The sequence below is a fragment of the Tursiops truncatus genome, chromosome 14 (assembly GCF_011762595.2).
Source record: "Tursiops truncatus isolate mTurTru1 chromosome 14, mTurTru1.mat.Y, whole genome shotgun sequence".
NCBI classification, from domain to species: Eukaryota; Metazoa; Chordata; class Mammalia; order Artiodactyla; family Delphinidae; genus Tursiops; species Tursiops truncatus.
The window spans coordinates 6,583,413-6,601,611 of record NC_047047.1 but is presented as its reverse complement, the minus strand read 5'-3'; the positions used below and the strand labels follow the sequence as shown (position 1 = coordinate 6,601,611).

Genomic DNA, 18,199 nt, shown 5'->3' with positions numbered 1-18,199 from the left:
ACAGGTAAAAACAGAAAGGCAAAGCCATTCACTCCCAATGGGAGCTTCCAGACCTCCACGGTCCCTGTGGCCATCACCCCAAAGCCTCTGGGCTCGGAATAGATTCTGAATTAGAGTATTCTCGCCCCACCTCTGTTACAAACTGGACACCTCCAGAGTCATCACAAAGCCTACAAAGTGTAGCCAAATGGCCCTGAAACAAGCGGCAGGCTGCTGCACACCCCTTACAGGCACCAGGATGCCCCTGGAAGAGAAATGGAGTCATTTAAGTAGGGCTTTTGGTTTCAGCCAAAAGGACAAATATAATAACATCTAGTAAAAATGCACCTACAGATGTAAAATAAGATATAAATTGTGTTCCTGCTGTCTCTATCCGTCCAAGTGGCCAACTGCAAAAAGAAAAATCAAAACAAAACACTACCCAGTGAAACTCATTTATCTTGGATAAAACATGTAGCTTTTGCTTGGTGAATTTCTCTAGACCTCCACCAGGTTTACTTTTGCTTTGATTCGATTTTATTATGACAAGTCATGGGATATATAAACGGGCTCCTCTACATTTATACCCGGATTGATTTTGCCATTTGTGGGCTTCATTTTGCCATGAATAAAATCTTTACTACTTGAAACAAATGAGATAATTTATAAAATAAAAAAAAAACACAACATGAGGCAGGAAACGCCTGTCTGGTCTGAAACGGGAGATTTGACCTAGGTCCAGCTCTGCAAACGACCCAAACAGGTCACTTAAAACAAGTTGTCCCTTTGTTCTCTATTTTCTCCGAGTGGCTAATATATTTTCATGTGGGTTACGGAGCCTGTAGACATTTAAGCACAAGGTTTCTCTTGTCTCACCATCCAGGGTCTGAACACGTGAGGGGGCCATGACGACGTGCGTCCCATGTGATGGTAATCTCAACTCTCTCCTCACTCACAGATCTCCCAGCATCACAACTGGAAATCTTGCCTAGGAGGCTCCTTAGTTTCTAGAAAACCAAGGAAAAGGAGTTCCCTCTGTCTGCTGGAAATCCGTTCAATTATAGTGTCAGGAAATTGGTTTGGGTCTCCAGAATTTAAACAAGTCCCAGTTACTCCTTTCATATCAACAGAAAGGCAACTCTACGTAAACATTCGCCATGACTATTTCACAGGAAATTGGAATTAAATTAGTGACTAAAGATGAAAGCCAAGAAGATAATCTGCTCAGATGTTGCACTGAGATTGTCTCTAAATTCATCCTTTAAATCCAAACCAGATCTCAAAATACTGGTCTCTTATGACAAAGGCTCCCTACGTTATGAGGAATGCTCAGCAATAAACACCATCTAGAGCTGTGCGGCATAAAATCTGTGCATTCTAGATTCCAGCCCTGCACACCCCCATTAAGTTGTAAATGGATTTTATTTGCTGAACAAATGTTAATGCCATTCTACGTTAATGGGTAATGCTAGGGAAAGCACCTAAGTATTACAGCACTGGAGCCTTTAGGGATGAAATACAGTGTAACAGAAAACTGTCTGTTACAAACATATGTCAGCAATAAGGGCTCCCAGCCCTTAGTGCCCATCTCCTAAATGAATTTTGCAGTAATACACAGATTTACTAGGTCCCAGGATTGAAATTCTCTGAGTGACGATAAAAAATAATTATACTGGAGAACATAATGTAATATTCAAATGACTTGAAAACAGTCACCTCAGCAAAAATAAGAGAGGGGGGAGGAAAAAGAAGTTCAAAGGTGAGATTGCTGACGTTGGCCATAAAACCTCCATTAAGTTCAAGTGCACACACGCGTGATCGGGCACTTTCAGATCATACACACATGGGAACGGGAAACCTCCCTTTCACAGCAAAATGCCTGAGTGGTTTCATGAATGAGCTGGGATGGGGGGGGGCTTCTTCCTTTAATAAGACAGCACAGCAGGTAAGAGAGAGGGGGTGCTGGTCCCAGATGGTGGTGCTGGTTAAAATCCCAGCTCTACCATGTGGTAGCTGTTCCCTTGGCGAGCTGTGTTTAACCTCCCCTCGCCTCAGTTTCTTCCTCTGTAAAATGGGGATGATAATAGTTCCCAGCTACACAGAAGGCAGTTGTGATGGTCCAATGAGAAAACACATGCAAGAAGCTTGGAAGAGTGTCCCTGATATAGTAAGTGCTCAATAAATGTTAGCCTATCCTCATTGGTGGTCGTGACTGTGTAGGAAATAAATGGAATGGAAATAAATGGAACGGAAACCACTGCCTTTCCTCACAAGAGGTCTCTAAACTCAGGGACTCCATCCTCTCAGTTTTCTCCAGTCTGGACCCTGCCCCCTCTCCTCCACAGAAACAGCTCTCCATGAGGTCACCAATGACCTTTTTGTTGTCCAATCCGTTGGGTGGCTTTCGATCCTCATCTTTTCGTGTCCTCTCAGAAATTCTGCACCCTGTTGGATGGAAACTCTCTTTCCTTGACTTCTGTGGCTTTCCACGGTCCCAATTTTCTCTAGTCACTCCCTCTCATGTTCGTTTGCCAGTGGCTCTTCCTCCCTTCCCTGCCCCTGAAATGGTGGAATTCAGGCCCTCATTGCTTCTCGGCCTCAAGTCTCTCTCCAGGCAAATGTACCCATTTCTGTGGTTTTACTGCCAATGTGCTAATTCATCCAAAATGCTGGCCTGCAGCTCAGACCTCCGTTCTGAGTTCCTCTACATTCTCCTCGTCTACTTGAACATCACAAAGGCACCTCAAACTCAGCACGTCTAAAAATTAACAGAGGATGTCCTCTTCTCCCCAACCCAACACAGCATCTCCCTCAATCTTCCCGTGTCTCCACCAAGCATCCCTCGCTTGGAGCCTGCATCAGCCCCACATTCCTCTTCCATTTTCCCCTCAAGCCACTCCTCACAGCAGCCAGAGCGGTGCGTCTACAATCTGATCACATCCCTCCCAGCCCCAATCCTTCGCCGGTTCCCCTGTGCTTAGAGGCTCTCGAATGTGGCTGAGAAAGCACAGCACGGCTGGCCGCTCCTGCCTGGCTTTTCCCACCTGCTCTCCAGCCACGCGGGCCTTCTCTCTCCCTCCCGGGTCTCTAACCAGCTGAGCTCTTCACTCCCTCTGCTTGGAAGCTTCACCATTTTCCTTAGGTTGCTTTCCTACTCACCCTCCAGCTCAGTTCAAGGGCCGCTTCCTCAGGGAAGTAGTTCTTGACCCCAAATTCGGTAATACACCCTAGAGTAAGCGCTCATAAAACCCTGAGTATTTACCACAATTCACACTATACATTTATTTATGAGATTAAAAAAAAAAACTTAGTATCTATCTCTTCCAGCACATTGTCGGTTCCCAAAGGGCCAGGGGTCATGTCTCTCTGACCCACCGCTGTTTCCAGTACCTCCCACATGGAAAGGGCATGCAAACACTTGTCCAATGACCACCTCCATGTTCATAATTTTAAGGTATTTTTCATGACCCTGATTTTCCTCCACAACAAGAGAGAGCCTTTTTACAACGAGATGACTGCAAGTAGTAAGCACCTCTGGTGACCTTGACGACATCAGGTTTACCTGAGCTGATTCCAAGGGGAGAGATGCTGGTAAGGAAAATTGGGCTCCACAAAGATGATTCACAGGAACCGAGCATTAAAAAGGCCAGTACATCTTGTCTGTGATTTACAGCAAAGGGAATCTCTGAGCCATCACAACGGTACTCATCACTCTCCTTTGGAGGATTCTTTTACTCATTCATTTATTTATTCATTCCACAAAATCGTGAATTCTAAATTCCAAACATTAGGGCCACCGTGTGGGAAGAATACTGATGTGTGACAGATACACAACAAATCCAACAGGCTGTAACTGAGAAGGCGCCCTGCGCTTGTGTTTGCAGGAGAGGAGATGCTTAGGATAAGAGGGGAAGACGATCCTGGGGCTGCCTGGTGTGAGAGGCAGGTGACAGCCAGAAAAACATTCCAGGCAAAACTGGGAACACAGACATGATCCTCTAGGAGCTCCTGAAGTTAGAGCACTACTAACACCTTAGACTGCCAGGTGAGGGGAAAGAAAGATGCTCACATGACAGCACCAGCACCACCATCACTTCCCAGTCTATACCATCTCCTCTTTGGAACACTCCTCACAAGCTCTGGGAAGTGTGGAGCTCAGAGCTCAGCTGTCTTCCGATGAACGAAGCATCCCCCTACCCTTGACCCTGCGCGTACACATAAATCAATTCTCTCATTGGTCCAGGCTTTTCCTCTTGTTCCACGCCTGATTCAAGGCAGGTAGGGGCAGCACCCGTGGTGTGATGGATTCGGGGTCAGTATCGTGGGAAGGTAGGAGAGTGGGGCCGGGGTGCCTGGCTCTCATCAGCTTTCTTAAAAAAATAAATAAATAATGCTTTAAACTCTTGACTACAGCATTCAGTTTTTTGGGGTTTTTTTTGCGGTACGCGGGCCTCTCACTGTTGCGGAGCACAGGCTCTGGACGCGCAGGCTCAGCGGCCACGGCTCACGGGCCCAGCCGCTCCGCGGCACGTGGAAGAGATCTTCCCAGACCGGGGCACAAACCCGTGTACCCTGCATCGGCAGGCGGACTCTCAACCACTGCGCCACCAGAGAAGCCCCAGCGTTCAGTTTTATTTGAAGTGAATTTTGCACTGTCTAAAGCAGGGGTCCCCATACCTCGGGCCACAGACCACTACCGGTCCGTGGCCTGTTAGGAACGGGGCCGCACAGCAGGAGGTGAGCGGCGGTGAGCAAACGAAGCTTGATCTGTATTTACAGCCGCTCCCCATCGCTCGCGTTACCGCCTGAGCTCCGCCTCCTGTCAGCATTACGGTGAGTTGTATAATTATTTCATTATATATTACTATGTAATAATAATAGAAATAAAGTGCACAATAAATGTAATGCGCTTGAATCATCCCCAAACCATCCCCCCCTCCCCCGTGGAAAAATGTCTTCCACAAAACCAGTCCCTGGTGCCGAAAAGGTTGTGGACTGCTTCTCTAAAGTATATCGTTATGGTTGTGGACTGCTTCTCTAAAGTATATCGTTATGGTATGAGAAACACTCAAGCTCTTTGTAAACTTCAAGCCCTGCTTAGAATATAGGACAGAAAGGTCAAACAACAGAGTTCTTCCATATCCTCAGAAAAGATAAGAAAGGATGAGAAGGGGTAGGATGTTTTAAACATAAACAGAGAAACCAAAGAGGGGATTGGTGTGTTGTGGTATTATCATTTTGCAGATATAAACACCATAACCAATCAAAGGAAGATGGCTTGAACACTGAATATTGGGACCCCATACATGAAAGTATGTTAAAAGAGAAAAATAGGAAAAGTACATCTGCATTTTACACTATCTGTGTTTAACCTGAAACAAGGCCCCAAGATAGAGATAATTTAGATGTAAAATACAACACGTATTTTATACAACGTATAATTAAATGCCAGAAATGAAGCTACCACACTTTGACAACTGCTTTCTATATAAATCTCTCCCAGAAAAACAAAAATCATTATGAATTCATCAAATCAAACTTCAATGAGTTATTTTAATCCATTCGAGAGTGAAAAAATTTATTTATGAAATAATGCTTTCCAGGAAGAAATAAAAATCCTACCGCTGAAAACAATTTGATGGTTAATGTAAAATTTTAAACCACATAACCATATTACTGTAATTCACTAGCCATTCAAGAAAAAGTGTGTAGGATGCCCAAAAGTTACAAACATATTAAAACAAAGTTTTTCTTTTTCTTTATAGAGAATTGCCACACCATCTGGTCTGATTTGCCTTGGTGTTTCGCCCAGTGTAATATCAGCTTTCTGAGAGCTATAAATTATTAGGTTATTCCGATGAAAAATATGATTGAAGACAAAATACAGGTTGAAGAGGACATCCTGATTATAAGTTCTGAGTACTCAGGAGATCACTAATACGGCAGAACAGCCCAGCCTAAGTGCATCTGCGCATGAAACTAGTTCACAGAGGCTGTGCGCGTGAGATGATGATGATGAAAAGGACAGGCCTACAGAGACTAACAGGCAAAATAATAACACGCATAACAACATAGAAATAAATTTTCAACACGGAGCATCACCTCTTTGTCAGAGTGCTTCTGATTCTAATTAAGTTTGGGAGAAAAATAACCAGGCAACCCCTGCCTGACTGGAAAGCACAGACTATTGAAAGATGCTTTTAAATAGTAGGGTGACAAATGGGGGCATCCAAATGTGAACACAATCATATTTTTCATCTCAACTCTGTTGTTCTGTCTTCCAGCTGATCCCTTTCATACAGTGTCACCCCAGCCTGTGCAAAGGCACCAGATTAAGGTGTAGCTCCTAGGTTTCTAAAAGAAGCTTTAGAAGTTGTTTTGTAAAGTACTGTTATTTAGGCAACTTAGGTGATTACCCTCAGAAAGGGTAAAGATCAGACAACACATGAACAATGGGCTCACTTTGACACTGCAGCTGCACCTCCTTCTATTTGGAATCTATGTCAACCAGTTGGTAAGATTTGTAAAAGAATATCCTTACCCGAATTATTTCTTCAACACAGCTGTTGGTTTCTCCAGATCTACTCTCCTGCAAGCAAAGGGAAAAAACATTAAGCCAGATAAAACAGACTCATGGTTACAGAGAAGAAATGACCCATAAGCCTCCAAATTTAATAGAGTTTGGACAGGGGGCCTTGCCTGAAGTAGGACTTACAGATGAGCTCCCTTCCTTAATGCGACAACTCCAATCAAGACTGTGACCATCCTCCCTTCCCCACTGCTGCACCGTGGACAGGGCGGCCGGGAGCATCGCACACGCCCCAGAGTTGCAACGCTGGGCCCTCCAACCACGTCAACTCTAAGCAGGGAAGGCTCCTAGGAGTACAGCACATGACTGGCAGGTACGAGCTCCATTCACCTTGGGTTCCATCAAAGTGTGGAAGCAAATGTGGCCTACACCACAAAGATGGATCCGGTCCACCCACCAAATACATGCAATGGTCCTGCCGAATACAAGTGAAACTCTTGGTAGTTCTACCATCCTCAGAGCCTAGATTTACTGGGTGATGGGCCAAAACCCAAAAGACCGAAAGGAGACACATTCTCCCAGCACTCTCAGGGTAGGCTGGGTGTCACACTCCAGAGCCACTGGTTCTGTAACCCACACTGCCCTGTGCTGGAGAGATGGTATAGGCTCCGAGGAACGGTGGCTTCAGGTCACAGCCGACTCTGGGGACCATTTTCAGTTTCAGAGATGCTGTGTGGTTACTGCTGGTAACGTGCTCCCAGAGCACAGGAGGTAGTTTTGTGGGGACGAGAAAGCAGCATTTGCTGGTGCAAGTGCCTACTGTGGTCTCAGCAAAATACTTCCCTGGCCTTTTAATTCAATGACATTGACCACGACTCAGCATGACCTCCAGCATGAGGCTTTCTTCGCGATGTCTTCCCCAAGCCCACTCTGCTTTCCTTCCCCCTCACAGTTCTCTCTCCCCCAGGAACGCTGCTCTGCACCTTCCTGGTTTTCCTGGTTCATTCCAAGTCATCCTTCAGAGGCAGGTCAACCATGACCCTCAGAGCATCCCTAGCCCTGGAATACTCATCCACGCAGCATTTACTGTTTCTTCAGCACACTCACCACAACTGCAGTTCACAGACGGACTCTGGAATGATCTCTCCTCCCTCTAGGACAGACACTCCACCCACTCAGGGGCTCTGTGTCTTTCAGTGTGGATATCTGCCAGTGGGCGGCATAGGAAGGAATGAATGAATCTACCTCCTGCCCTTCCCAGGAATGTAAGTGCTATCACCACCAGCTCCAGGACTTCTCAGTATTACAAAGGCGCTACCAGAAAGTGTACTTTCACACTCCCAGACCCCTGTGTGTGTCCCCCACCCGCTCTTCCTGGTAGTAGAGCATTCCATCAGGAATATTCCACCCTTCACACTGGGTAAGAGGCCAAGGTGAATGCAAGTGTGTGAGGCTTGAAAACGTCCCACAAGTGATTGACATTTTTCCCACCCAGAAATAGAAGGTTTGTCCAAGGCTCCCAGCTGAGGCCCAGAGAGTTTACATGACTCGCCCCAGGCCACAGAACAGCGAGTCTGGGCCAGGAAACAGGACTCATCCTCAGTCATGTACATTTTCTCTTCCAGAAGCTTTCCCCAGTCCCAAAGGCTGTACTTCAAATATATGCATCTCCTCAGCAAACCTGAGCTCAGCTGTTTGTCAAATTACCAGCGTTTCTATGATGTTTATAGAGTCTGGAAATGGTAAAACACACATAACATAATCTTTACTATTTTAACCATTTTAAAGTGTATAATTTCCTGGCCTTAAATACATTCACAACGTCACCACTATCTAGTTCAGGAACGTTTTCGTCACCCTGAATGGAGACCCCATGCCCCTTAAGCAGGAAGTCGCCATTCCTCCCTCTCCCCAGCTCCTGGTAACCACTAATCTACTTTCTGTTACTACGGATTTTTCTATTCTAAATATTTCATATAAATGAATCATATAACATGTGGCCTTTTGTGTCTGGCTGGTTTCACTGAGGATAATGTTTTCAAGGTTCATCCATGTCGTAACCTATGTCTACTTTATTCCTTTTTGTGGCTGAGTAACATTCTATTGTATGGACAAGACCACGTTTTGTTTATCCGGTTGATGGACATCTTGGTTTTTCCACTTTGGCCGTTGTGATAGCACTTCTATAAACACCTGTACACAAGTTTTTGTTTGAATACCCACGTCTTTTGGGTACAGAACTACAAGTTGAATTGGTGGGTCATACGGCAATTCTATGCTTAGCCTTTTGAGGAGCTGCCAAGTTGTTTTCCACACTGGCTGTACCACTTCATATTCCTACGAGCAATGTATGAAGGTTCTACTTTCTCCACATCTTAGCCAACACTTGTTATTTTCTGGTTTTGTTGTGTTTTGTATACTAGGCATCCTAATGGGTGTAAAATGGTACTGTGTTGAGACTTTAACCTGCATCTTCCTAAGGACTAATGATGTTGAGCATCTTTTCACGTGCATTTTGGCCATTTGTGTATCTTCTCTGGAGAAATGTCTTTTGCCCACTTTTAAATTGGGTTTGTTAACTTTTTATTGTTTTGTAAGAGTTCTTTATATATTTTGGATACTAGGACCTTATCAGATACATGATCTGCACATATTTTTACCCATTCTTTGGAATGTATTCTCACCCCCTTGATAGTGTTCACGGATGCACAAAATTTTTAATCTGATGAAGTCCAATTTACCTAGTTTTCTCTTTATTGCTTTGCTCTTGGTGTCACGTCTACGAAGTCATTGCCAAATCCAAGGTTATAAAGATGTACCCATGTGTTCTTTTAAGAGTTTTATAGTTTGGGTTTTTATATTTAGGACTTTAATCCAACAGTTTGAGAACTTTTAGGTGAAGTTTATTTCCTTATGGATTATTTGATGTTTTAGTTAAAACAGGTAATTGTCTTTGTATAAATTACTCCTTTCTAGTCTCATCATTAAGAAAATCAATAATGAAATGTGCAAAGCACAACTACTGTTGCTAACAGTGCATGAACATAACATATATGTCTATCCTTATAAAACAAGAAAAACAGTGTTAAATATCGTGATAAGATTAGAAGACCCAAAGCTTTTTACTAATATTTCATTCCTCTTTCCTATATTCATCCCTTCTCCTGTTTTCCCAAAAGTTCCAGTTTGGCAACATACATCTAATACACCCCCAACTTCTGTTCCCAATGCCTTTTCCTGGGACTGCTCTGGAAATTTCACCGCTCTGCTACTCCAATCAAATTAGATCAGAGAGCTCTTTTTGGAACCAGCCCAAACCCTGTTTCCTTTTCAGAGCAGCCAGAGGCAACCATCACAAAGGCTATGTGGTGAAGCCTCAGCCAGGCCAGGGCTCAAGGGTCCTTTGAACTGACCTCCTTCAGAGCTCAGGTGGGAATCAGTGGTCGAACTGGAAAACGAATCTTCAAACCCACAACCATTTCTCTTACCCTGCTTCCAAATCCCAACCCTTTCCTACCATGTAATATACTGGGAGAGCAGATGCTAAATTCTCAATGTACTTTTTATTTTCCACCTTAAAACAATCAATCAAGGAAAACTTGACTTCATGCTCTCCTGGTGGACTCACCCAGGCACACAACTTACTACAAAGACTCTTGATGTGTTTCGTTCCTTGAAACTAAGCTTCCCCTGAATACCACACTATAATTTCATTTGAAATGATTTATCTCAATGACAGGTGGCCCTTAGTATCTCTCCCCATAATCCTATAAATTTCCACTACCCTACTCTGAAGAGGGAACACACTGAGAGAGGAACAGAATATAAAAGCTCTGCTGAATATTTCCCTCATCAATGTAGATGAAATATGCAGAATTATTACACTGGGTCATCTCGATGGCAACTCCAACCGGGAACTTTGATGGTCTGGCCAGACATCAGGTCATTCCCTCCTGGGAAGGCCCCTTGCCCAGCTGAGCAGGTGCAGAACTGAGGCCAGGACAAAAGACTTCCTACAAAAGTCTCAGGGAGTCCTGGCTTTAAATTACAGAGTGGAGGAGCTTTGGCAGAGGAAAATCTTGGCCCTTGTCTGGAACATTTCTGACTCCTGGGGCCACCTGGGGAAGGGTACCACATTGGGGTTGAATTTCCCAGGCCCCATTTAGATTGGAGTGGATCCATGAGGCATAATATTACAGAAAGGTTGAAATGGAAGGATTCTTACAGCTTAGATGGAGAAACTGTGGCCCAGTGAAGTGAAGATTCTTGTCCAAAATCATTTTGGCAGCAAAGGACAGTCAAGGTAGAACCCACACACATTTCTTCAACACCACTGCAGTCAGTTTTCTACTATCTAATGCTATTTCTCCAAGCTCAACCTTTAGAACTGGATCTACTTGAGGTCACTCTCGTGCTTAAAGTATGGAAATAGAAGAATCTGGAGAGTGTTTGGATAAATTTCCTCCTTCACTCCCATGCTGCAAATTATCCAATGCTTAGTCACTGTGGACCGTACTCATGAACCTCAAACATCACACGCATAGACCAAAAGGGTTAAGGCAGGAGAGGAAATGGAGAGAAAGGGTTAACACTAACCATCTCTTCTGTGATGTCGACAAATGAAAGACAAGGATTTGTGTCCTCAGAAACTGGAGGGCAGAATTCTATCTCTTCTTTTCCGAATCCACAAAGGTGGGGTTGGGATGGGCAGGGTGTGAGGGTCGGGGAGACTGCAGGGCCTTTCACCTTCTTTCTTTCTCAAGATCCTTCTCAAATCTGGTTTCAGCTGCAGTTGTGCACTTTGATTATATTTACATTTTAAAAACTTTCAGTGTTTATGAACAGGATTAAAACATGCATGTAATTTACATCTCCAAATTTGTGTTTATATTTTTCCACAATAAAGTCACTGCTTTCCTTGGAAAGGTACCCACTGAGGAGGGCTGTGCAACGCCAATTTTAATTACTCTGCATTTTGTGAGGGTTCGTAGCTGTTGCTTCACGCTGGGTTGCTGAGCTGTTGCTCTGTATTTACTCCGACTCTGATGAACCCACCCCCTCTTCCGATCATTACATTTTGAAATCTGTCATAACAGCCTCACCTCATTGAACCTCCAACTAGACTTCAATTAAAAGCGAGCAACCCCAGCTGATTCTCCTTCTCTACAAGCCTTGTCGATCACGTTCCTTCTTCCATGGAACTGATTTCCTCAAATCTTACCGCTTAAAAATACACACCACACGCTCTGCCAGCGCAGTGTGAGGAACGGAGCTGTGGGTAAGTATAGCTCAAGAAATAGCCAGGAGCATCCTGCCACTGAGAACCTAAGCCCCTAATTACCATGCCACGCACACAGCGCTGGAAGAAGCCAGCCAAGCTTAAGGAGAAAAGGCTCGATCCAATCAGTGGGAAATGTCATTTCACTATGGAGGAGATGAAGCTGCACATATCCTGTTTTCAAAAATAGTTTAACTCTTCATCAGACACATTGAAGGCGGAACCTTCACGCTAAAATAATACTGTTTTAAAGTCACAGTACCCTTGTCTGTCTGCAAGCACTCGAAAGGTCCTCAAACATTTAGATATTGTTTATCACAGGCACACTCTTGAATACTGCTACAGAAATATTTTTAAATAAGTCTTACTATTTTTGATATAGAGAAAAATTGAGGTACAAAGAAATTAGGTGTCCCATCAGTGCTACCAAAGCACTGGGCGAGGATCTAAGCTTGAATCCAGGGATTATCGCAAGTCTATGTGAAGCTCCATCCACTGACTGTGGCACCAGCCTCACCTGAGGCCAGGGTCACCTGAGGTCAGGAGCGTGTCAGCCAGTTCTCTCCTCAGCAAGTCTTATGCCCACCTAACTCTTCCCCCTTCTTTTCTTTTCTTTTCTTTCTTTCTTCAATTTTTTTTTTTTACAAGTGCTATTTTTTTTAGGAATGATCATGCCTGCATGGCTTTTTTGTTGTTGTTGTTGTTTTTTGCACCACAGTCACCGGCATGTGGGATCTTAGTTCCCCAACCAGGGATTGAACCAGTAGTGCCCCCTGCATTGGAAGTGCAGAGTCTTAACCCCTGGACCGCCAGGGAAGTCCCCACTTCCCCTTTTGAGGCTACACCCTGCTCCTGATCGCCAGAGCTGGAGACGGGTCTCATCCCTCCTGGGTCCCCACTCCTGACCTCCCCAGTATGCTCAGCCAATTGGTTCACCTGTTGCTCTGCTGCTCACATCCAGTTTTATCCCTCAGAATTACTGTCACCACCGCTTAGACGTTTATACACTGAGAAAAAAAAAAAAGAATAAAAAAAAAGGAAAGGTGTATAAATGTATATCATAGGGCTTCCCTGGTGGCGCAGTGGTGGAGAGTCCGCCTGCCGATGCAGGGGATGCGGGTTCGTGCCCCGGTCCAGGAGGATCCCACATGCCGCGGAGCGGCTGGGCCCGTGAGCCATGGCCGCTGAGCCTGCGCGTCTGGAGCCTGTGCTCCGCAACGGGAGAGGCCTCTCAATAGTGAGAGGCCCGTGTACCGCAAAAAAAAAAAAAAAAAGTATATCATAAGAATGCAAACATAATGACAGCAAATAGTGGTGATTATTATTTTCAACTAAAGAACAGTTCATAGCAAAAAAAAAAAAAATGAATTGGAGAGTACAACACAGAATGAGGAAAAATAGGGCATTAACAGAGCATCAAAATAAGGTATGCTAAGAAAAAGGAAAAAAATAGAATTATTACGGTTGGACATCTTTAGCCCAGCTCTATTTTTCCTAAGAGACAAAGGATACCAAAACAAGATCCCAAGTATATAAAAGAGATAGAGAACTTGAAAATAAAATTAAATAAGGACAAACCGAAAGATATCATGAACTTAGACTATTATGAGGAAACCCCAAGTTTTCAAGCACACATGAAATAGCTACTGAAGTGGTTATATACTGAGCTATAAAAGAGCTTCAAAAAATTCCAAAAAGCAGTTGTTTTATAGCCCAGACTCTTTAGCTACAAGTTATCAAAACACTTAAGCTATGAATTAAAACAGGGTAGACATTAAAATCTCCTAGAACTCTTGGAATAAAAAAAAATCACTATAAAAATCAACTATAAATAACTCTTCATATTTACAGGAAAATAATATAAAAATACTGCAAAACAAAATTATGGGATGCTCCCAAAGATATTCTTAGAGGTAAATTCATACACTAAAAACTTTCATTATTTTTTTTTAAAAAAACCAATGTGCTAAGCAATTGAAAATTTAAAATCAAAGAGGCATAGCAGAAAAAGAAAATAACAAAGAGAGAAAACCAATGAAATATTTATAAAGCAAAAAGTCAGAATTTATAAAGCCAAAATATAATTTCTTAGAAACAAAAATAAAACATATTACCCAAAACAATAATGGAAAGTCACTTAAAAGTCTGTTCAATAAAAAGAAAGCTCGGGCTTCCCTGGTGGCGCAGTGGTTGAGAGTCTGCCTGCCGATGCAGGGGACACGGGTTCGTGCCCCGGTCCGGGAAGATCCCACATGCCTCCGAGCGGCTGGGCCTGTGAGCCATGGCCACTGAGCCTGTGCATCTGGAGCCTGTGCTGTGCAACGGGAGAGGCCACAGCAGTGAGAGGCCCGCGTACGGCAAAAAAAAGAAAAAAAGAAAGCACAAATAAACATAAAATAATTTGATATATGAAAGGGATAAAACATATGAAAGCACTTATAATCATAAGAAAGTATTGAGGTTAACATTAATATAGAACACAATACTAATAAATGAAAAATTTTGATGAACTTGGCAACTTTCTGGAAAAAACTGACATAAGACATAAAGAAAAATGAAATTAGGCCTATAATCTGAGAATGCAGATTAAATTAAAAATTATCTTCAAATAAGGATTTAAGCCAAATAGTTTTACAGTGAAGTATTTCAAACTTTCAAGGAAGAACTAATTCCCACATATTTTCTCTTCCAGAGTAGAAGGTAATGGGAAGCTATATGATTTATTTTATTAAATTAATATAAAAACCTCACATAAGAGACTAAATCAATCTCCTTATGAAAATAAATGTAAAATCCTCAAAAGATTATTAGTAAATATGATTCAATAAAATGTTATAAGAATTAGTGGGAACTTAGTGGGATTTGTCCCAGGAATGCAAAAATCGTTTAATATTTAATATTAGGGCCTCTTTGAAGTATTGTATCACTAGGGAAATTACGTAAAACTGTGATCATCTCAGTGTTTTTTTGATCTCAGCAGATTTTTTTGATCATATACCTAGAAAAATCCAAAAGACTCCACTGTTACTGTTATTAAAAAGGGAGATTTAAAAAGTGGTTGGCTATGAACAGTCCAAGCTCAATAGCTCTTCTGTGCAGCAGCAATAAACACTTTAAAAATACGAAAAAAATCCCACCCACAATATCAAGAAAAATAAATGAGGAATAACATTAACAAGACATGTTTAAGACCTATAAGAAAAATCTTCAGAATTCTAGTGAAAGATACCAAACAATGCCTGAAAGGGCCAGAGCCAGGCTTCTCAAATACCTTCCAACTCTAATATAGGATACAAAGTCAAATAAATGTATCAAGAGGAAAAAACTGCAAAGTTTATTTAAAAAAATTGAGGTGAATGTCATGTAACAGAAAACCAACCATTTTTAAAGTGTACAGTTTAGTGGCATTTAGTACATTCACAGTGTTGTGAGTCATAATCACGTCTATCTAGTTCCAAAACACTTCCATCATCCCAAAGTAAAACACTGTACCCATTAAGCGGTTTCTCCCCACTCCCCTTCACATTAACTTTATGATTTTACTCTAGTAATAAATACCATACTGAAATGAAAAGAAAAAAATGAGAAAAATGTTAATGAGTATCATTTACTTGTATTAGTAGATTTTACAGTGGATATGGTATTTCTCACTTATGACCACTTCCTAGCGGAGTACTGGTACAACATAGTAAGCACTTGAAGATGTTTGTTGAATGAATAGTAAATGGCCAATATACTAAAAAAAATTAGAAGACTATTTAAAAAATTAAAGTCTTACACTTGAATACGGCTGGTCGAACAAATGTCTTTGCTTTATCAAAATAAATTACCAGAGTTATCTTAAAAACAAATTCTTAAAATATCAACATTTATTTACTCCACTGAAGTTAAGCACATACCCATTAACACAGAAACCATTAGGAAATCATTTGGCTTCCCTAATCTGCACACTGGTATTTGTAAATTAGGGAACAGGTATTAGCCTTCTATCAACAGGCAATATTGTTAAAGAGCTAGTAATCGATTTTTTGCCAGATTCCTAGCCATAGGACAAGATCATTTAATCATGTTATTATTTTTAGAATGAAAATTAGTGATCTCAATCAGAGCTTCTAGTTAAAAGTACACTTGGTTTTCAGAAAGTTAAGTGGTCTGTCAATGCACTGACCTTGTCAAACATCTATTGATGGCATAAAGAGATTAAAACCAGAGACAATGTTTTTACATCCTGAGCACTAATTGGTATTGAGTGCTTTTCCAGGGGGTCATGTCTCAATAGAGTACCCCGTGCTGTATACCAGGGCCACCTTCCACACTGTCCTGTCAAAGCTGGGTACAGAATCCACATAACAGGAACAACAAACATGCCCATCCCACTTGTAGTCTGAAATTGACAAGAACACTTCAAGATTCCTGTGTTCTCTCATCTGAAACTGCGGTCATTGCTTTTAACACAGGCTCAGGCAAGAGTGACAATGCTGAAGTTACTTAACCCTCACATGTCAGGCAGACTTCAGGGAGACTTCTAAAATGTACCATTTCCTTTTTAAAAATTTCCTGAATCTCATCCTGCAGCCCACCTGCATATCGCTGACCCTTGAATAACAAGGGTTTGGACCACTTACATGTCCGCTTTCTCCAACAAATATAGTACCTGTATTTTCATTTTACAGACCTTTAAGTTAACTAAGTATGGGGGAAAGTTTGTGTTCAATTAGAGATCAGCGTATGTGAATCAAAAGAACTAGGATCTGAGTCTTGATTCTATCCAAACTGTTCCCTGCCCTTGGGTGAGTCACTTATCAATTCATTTGTTTTTGACGCAGAGATGGCAGTATGTGGACTTTTGACTGTTCAAGGGTCAACCTAATCTAGTAACACATAACATGTTATTTGTAGGTAGCAGAAGGCTTACTGATGGGGCATCCCTAGAGTATATCCTTTTTTCCCCCTTAAATGATGGAGCGAAATGTACAAGAAAAACACATTTGATTATTATTTATAGTCAGAACATGGTTTTCTTTTCTAATCATGAAATTCTGAACACAAAAACTTGCAAGATGGAGAGAGTAATCCAATGGGCCTGAAGAAATTAACCAATTAAAGGTACTTAGGGCTACTCTGATTTATGTCCCACAGAAAGACAGAAAATCAGTTCTCTTTTAGCCATATTGGAAATGGCAAAAGTGGGGCTACATATTGGACAATATTCTATTTGGTACATTCTATTATTTTTATTTTGCTAAAAGAAAGAAAGCAGCAATTCACAAGTAACCCTTAATATGTTATGTCCTTCATGAGTCTTTCTCCCCATTATCATTTCACCTTTTCAAAAAGGTCTCAGGTCGTCTGGCCCCCAGAATATAGTTCATTCTGTGTATGCCTGACATCAACTGTTTCTATGTATGCTCTAGTAGGAGATATGCTATAAATACATGCTGAATAAAGAAATCCAGCTGAAATCAGCTAGGGTGCAGGGCAGAAGGATCACCTGAGAAGTGGGAGCAGGTAGCATGGGAAAACATGAGAAATTGGTACGCATTTTGATTGGCTGGTGAGGTGGTTTTTTTGTTTGTTTGTTTGTTTGTTTGTTTTTTGCGGTACGCGGACCTCTCACCGCCGCGGCCTCTCCGGTCGCGGAGCACAGGCTCCGGACGCGCAGGCTCAGCGGCCATGGCTCACGGGTCCAGCCGCTCCGCGGCATGTGGGATCCTCCCGGACCGGGGCACGAACCCGCGTCCCCCGCATCGGCAGGCGGACCCCCAACCACTGCGCCACCAGGGAAGCCCGGCTGGTGAGTGTTTAATACTCGAAGTTTCATATTTTAAAATAAATCTATCTACAACGCCATACTTAGAGATTTTCTTCTTTTTTCCTTCTTTTAATTCGTGCACATTTACAGCATTCTCCTTCTTGAGTCTGCTGGTGTCGCTTTACTGTTAGTCTTGGAAGACCTTTGCCGTCTATTGGGAGGAAAGCTGTCCTAATGGATTTTATCTTCTACCTCCCATTGCCATAAAATGCTCAGTTGTTTCAAAGCCTGTATGTGTGTCGTGGTGTAAAGCAGGGTGAGCCCACTGGCCTGTGGAACCAGGGTACTTGGGGCCGAACAGGGATATGAATCCACACATGTTCCCTTTCCTCTATCAGGGTAGGTCTCAGAAGGCCCCTGGGAGTGTTGGCTGACCCTTGGATTTCCATGTAAAACATCACCAGACAAAGCCATCCTCTGGTAACTCTTGCTGGGCCACCCAGGAAGAGAGGAGACATGTCAGCTCCTGTGTCCCTACTACAGAGGGGGCTGAGCTGCTTTCTATCCCTACTCCAAGGCCTCTGAGGGGCCCAATGAGAAGACAACCTCTCTATGTCTTCATTCCCTCACTAGATCACAAAACCCCTTGCCGTTATAAGCC

At 42.6% G+C, this 18,199-nt stretch overlaps 1 protein-coding gene across 14 annotated transcripts in view; it reads right to left on the bottom strand.

Annotated features, from left to right (window-relative positions):
- The window catches only part of AFF3 (ALF transcription elongation factor 3), a 568,741-nt gene that overhangs the window by 297,582 nt on the left and 252,960 nt on the right, over positions 1–18,199 (bottom strand). For all 14 annotated transcript variants that reach the window (XM_073791036.1, XM_073791035.1, XM_073791040.1 and 11 more), the window contains one exon: positions 6,521–6,568. In XM_073791036.1, the coding sequence (XP_073647137.1) occupies positions 6,521–6,568 (48 nt within the window). The remainder of the gene's footprint in view (positions 1–6,520; positions 6,569–18,199) is intronic.